General features: G+C 38.4%; 1 protein-coding gene across 1 annotated transcript in view; it reads left to right on the top strand.

The window, feature by feature from the left end:
* Nucleotides 1-1,981, top strand: part of LOC114073328 (laminin subunit alpha-1-like) — a gene marked incomplete at its 3' end in the record, with an annotated part of 4,710 nt that extends 2,729 nt beyond the window's left edge. Inside the window, exons 3-4 of the mRNA XM_027911103.1 lie at nt 939-1,040; nt 1,770-1,981. Of these exons, the coding sequence (XP_027766904.1) occupies nt 939-1,040; nt 1,770-1,981 (314 nt within the window). The remainder of the gene's footprint in view (nt 1-938; nt 1,041-1,769) is intronic.
* Nucleotides 1,982-3,332: the final 1,351 nt, after the last annotated feature.

The raw sequence follows: 3,332 nt of genomic DNA, 5'->3' as shown, positions 1-3,332 counted from the left end.
GAGCTCGTTAGCCCTGTAAGGCAATCCATCTACGTCCTGAGGACCTCACTGCCACCGTCCAAGCTCGCTTGGCCCCGGCAGATGAACCTCAGGATTAAAGGGTGGGCTCAGTTCCGCGCACACTGTGTCTCACCTAAAAAATCCAATGCGCAGGCTGGAAGGTGGAAAGACCTTCCCCGGTTCTTCGTTAGCGAAGACTGGCCATTATTATTATTATCAGTCTTTCCTTCTACAAAAGATGCTCCAGTCTCTTAATCATTTTAGTGGCTACTTGCTGGACTCTTTCTAGTAAGTCTGCCTCTCCCTTGTACTGGAAAGCCCAGAATTGGAGTCAGAACTCCAGCTGTGGCCTCACCAGTGGTGAGTAGAGGGGAACCTTTCAGCCTTAATTTTTTTCAATCCAGTCTCTGCCCTGTTTTATTAGTATAGTCACACAGTAAATGAAAACAAGTCCAACAAGTATAACCTTGAAGGAGTAGCTTTTGCACAGGGCAACCCTCACTCAAATTGTGATCTCTTACTCATTTAATATAGGTGTAACTGTTAGTTAAGTTACTTTGAAGTAGTCAGCAGCAGCTGTGGGGCTAAGGACTCTGAAAGGTGGAGTATGGAATCTGAATAACTCCAGCGTGCTGTGCCCCTTGGCTAGGATGATTGTGTATACCTCTGCTATTTGTTGAATGTCCTCCAAGTGTTTCACTGAATGAGGGCACTTACTTGAATCACCTGTAGGGCCTTGAGCTAGCTTTCACCACCTGCACAGCAAAAAGCCGGTACTTGTCCTTGTGCTGATACTCATGGCATGGTAATTTTTTTCCTGGAAAGTGGTATTTGTAAGCCATAAACTCCTATAATTGGATGTTGTACTGACTCATGTAATTTCTTTGTGTTGGTTGGAGGTTATCGTGTTGTTAAGACTTTGCTTTTTGTTATTTCAGCTCACAGCTTTTGGAGGAGATTTGAAGTATACGGTATCTTATGACATTCCAATGGAGAGTGTGGACAGTGATATAGTATCTAGTGTGGATGTCATCATTCAGGTGGATTTTTTTTTTTTTTTCAACTTGTTACTATTCAGACATTATTAGGAATCTATGAAGGAGTTAAAAAAAATACTTCTATAGCAGTAGTTTTGTCAACTTTAGGTCCCTTAAAAGTCACTATCAAGATTTTATTACTACTTATTTCTCTGATTTTCTGACCCATTTGTCTGAAATTGTAAGTATACAATAGTAGTTTTAAATGATAAATAACTAAAATTCAATCTGTGTGTAAAGGGGTGGGGTGTTTCTTAGCATTTCTACAAAGCTGTGTTTATAAAGCTACAATGAACTGGGGGGACTCTCATTTATGAAACAGATGAGTGTTCTTGATGATTGCTTATTTTTCTGGATTTATGTTGCAGTTAAAAAGTAAGGCTCTATATTGAATCCAGGCACCTCCAGAAGCATTATTTTTTAATATATACATAGCAATAAAACAAAGGAAAGAAGAGGTTCTGTTTTGTAGAGGTGTTTGATTTTTTGAAATTTAATTTATTCTTTTCCATAAGAAAATGAGGTATTTCTGCAGTTTCTGAAACAAAAGAGAATGGGATTGTAGTCTTTCTTGAAGCCATGGAAAATTTAGACCTTTTACTTACCTAATGCAAGAAATTGTTTGATTGCCTCTTTTCTGTATTAAATGGGTGTATATTTGACACTGAATGTAATTGTTTAATAAATTTACATACAAATGTGGAAAATGTTTTCTCTGTCTTTCGATTTCAGGGTAATGGGCAGATTCTGAGTACAAGAGCAGAGGGCTTGTCATTACAGCCATACGAGGAGTACTCTAATGCAGTGAGATTTGTATCGGAGAATTTCATAGAGTTCAATACGAAAAAAGCTATAGACCGGGAAATGCTGATGACTGTTCTGGTGAACGTGACCCATCTTCTGATCAGGGCTAACTACAATATTGCCAAGAAAGCTGTGTACAGGTGAGTGAGACAAAATATTGAAGTTCATCTATATACTTCTATGATTTTTCTGCATATGGATAATTATTCTTAGTAGAGTATTCCTGAGGTTTTATTTTAATATTTTCTAGAAAAAATTATATTTATTGAATTTTCTCAAGACTGGTCTTGTCCCCAAAATGCAGTTTTATGGAGTGTGTGGAAAGGGGCATTTGGTTTTAAAGATATCTCATAGCAGAAACATTGTTTTGAGCTTTAAAGGAATACTTCATAAAATCCTTATTACAATGGCTGCTTTGTTTAGAGGGAAATACCTCCAAAGCTCTCAACAGTATGCTTATTTTGGTATGTGGCAAGTTAATCCTTTACTGACTATTGAAAAGTAAAGACATTGGTTGTAGTTTCTTTTGAAGTTTTTTTTTAGATGCTATTGATACTCATCTCTAAGAGAGTGGTTAATTGTGCTGGAAATGACTAGCTGATCATTCCATAGTCTCAAACCAGCATTGGCAGTATCTGTGTCAGACCACAGAGATCTCTATTTTACCTGTTCTCCAAGATACAGTAATAAAGTTGTATCGCTCTCCAGAGAATAAGCTCATCCTTCTCGTTCTTAGTTTCCTTAGACTCACCAACAGCCTTCCTTTCTCATTCCCTAATTTGGTAGCATTTTATGCCAATAAAATAGGACTTAATGGCAAATTTGGTTTGTGCCCTTTTGTGCACCAACACCATTCCAAGTGATATTTCTGTCCACTTAGGTATAGTGTGTTCATCTTTATGGAAAGTTTGTAAAGATTTCTTAAAAAAAATTTTGCCTGTGGCTGAGAATATTGTCTCTGCTGCAAAAGACCACTGTTTGTATTAAGAGATTTTGTTTTGTTCTGTTGTGTTCAGTATCAATGAGCTGGTGCTGTTTCTCACTACTTGCCACCTGTGATACGTGTCTATTTTAAACATGGTGCCAGTAAAGTTGCCTTACTTCAGGACAGCTGTAGAAGTCTGGCCCACTGAGGTACCTCTAATACCACAACAGAGGGGGAGGGTTTTATTTAAACCACTCCACAGGAAAAGAGACAATTGCTAGTAACATTAATGATAACAGGAGGAGGGCACATCTACTCCCAGAATTAGAAATGCTGTGATAAGATCACAGTCATAGACTTTTTACAGCAGAGATTTGTGCCTGTTCCTCAGCTGTCCCTGCCAGGGATCAGCACTCAGTGGTGTTACCCTCCCTAGAAGCAAACTCCTGTTTGAAATCCAATTTGGGGGAACAAATGATGAGATATTTTCCTGCTTGATCCTAGGCTGGACTCTGTGACCCTGGATACTGCAAGTGCAAATGTTATAGATCTTTCTTCAGCACCAG

Source organism: Empidonax traillii, unplaced genomic scaffold (assembly GCF_003031625.1).
Source record: "Empidonax traillii isolate 1590-97213 ecotype Southwest subspecies unplaced genomic scaffold, ASM303162v1 scaffold6061:size6607, whole genome shotgun sequence".
Taxonomy (NCBI): Eukaryota; Metazoa; Chordata; class Aves; order Passeriformes; family Tyrannidae; genus Empidonax; species Empidonax traillii.
The sequence above is the reverse complement of the archived record's forward strand: the minus strand, read 5'-3'. Positions and strand labels throughout refer to the sequence as shown.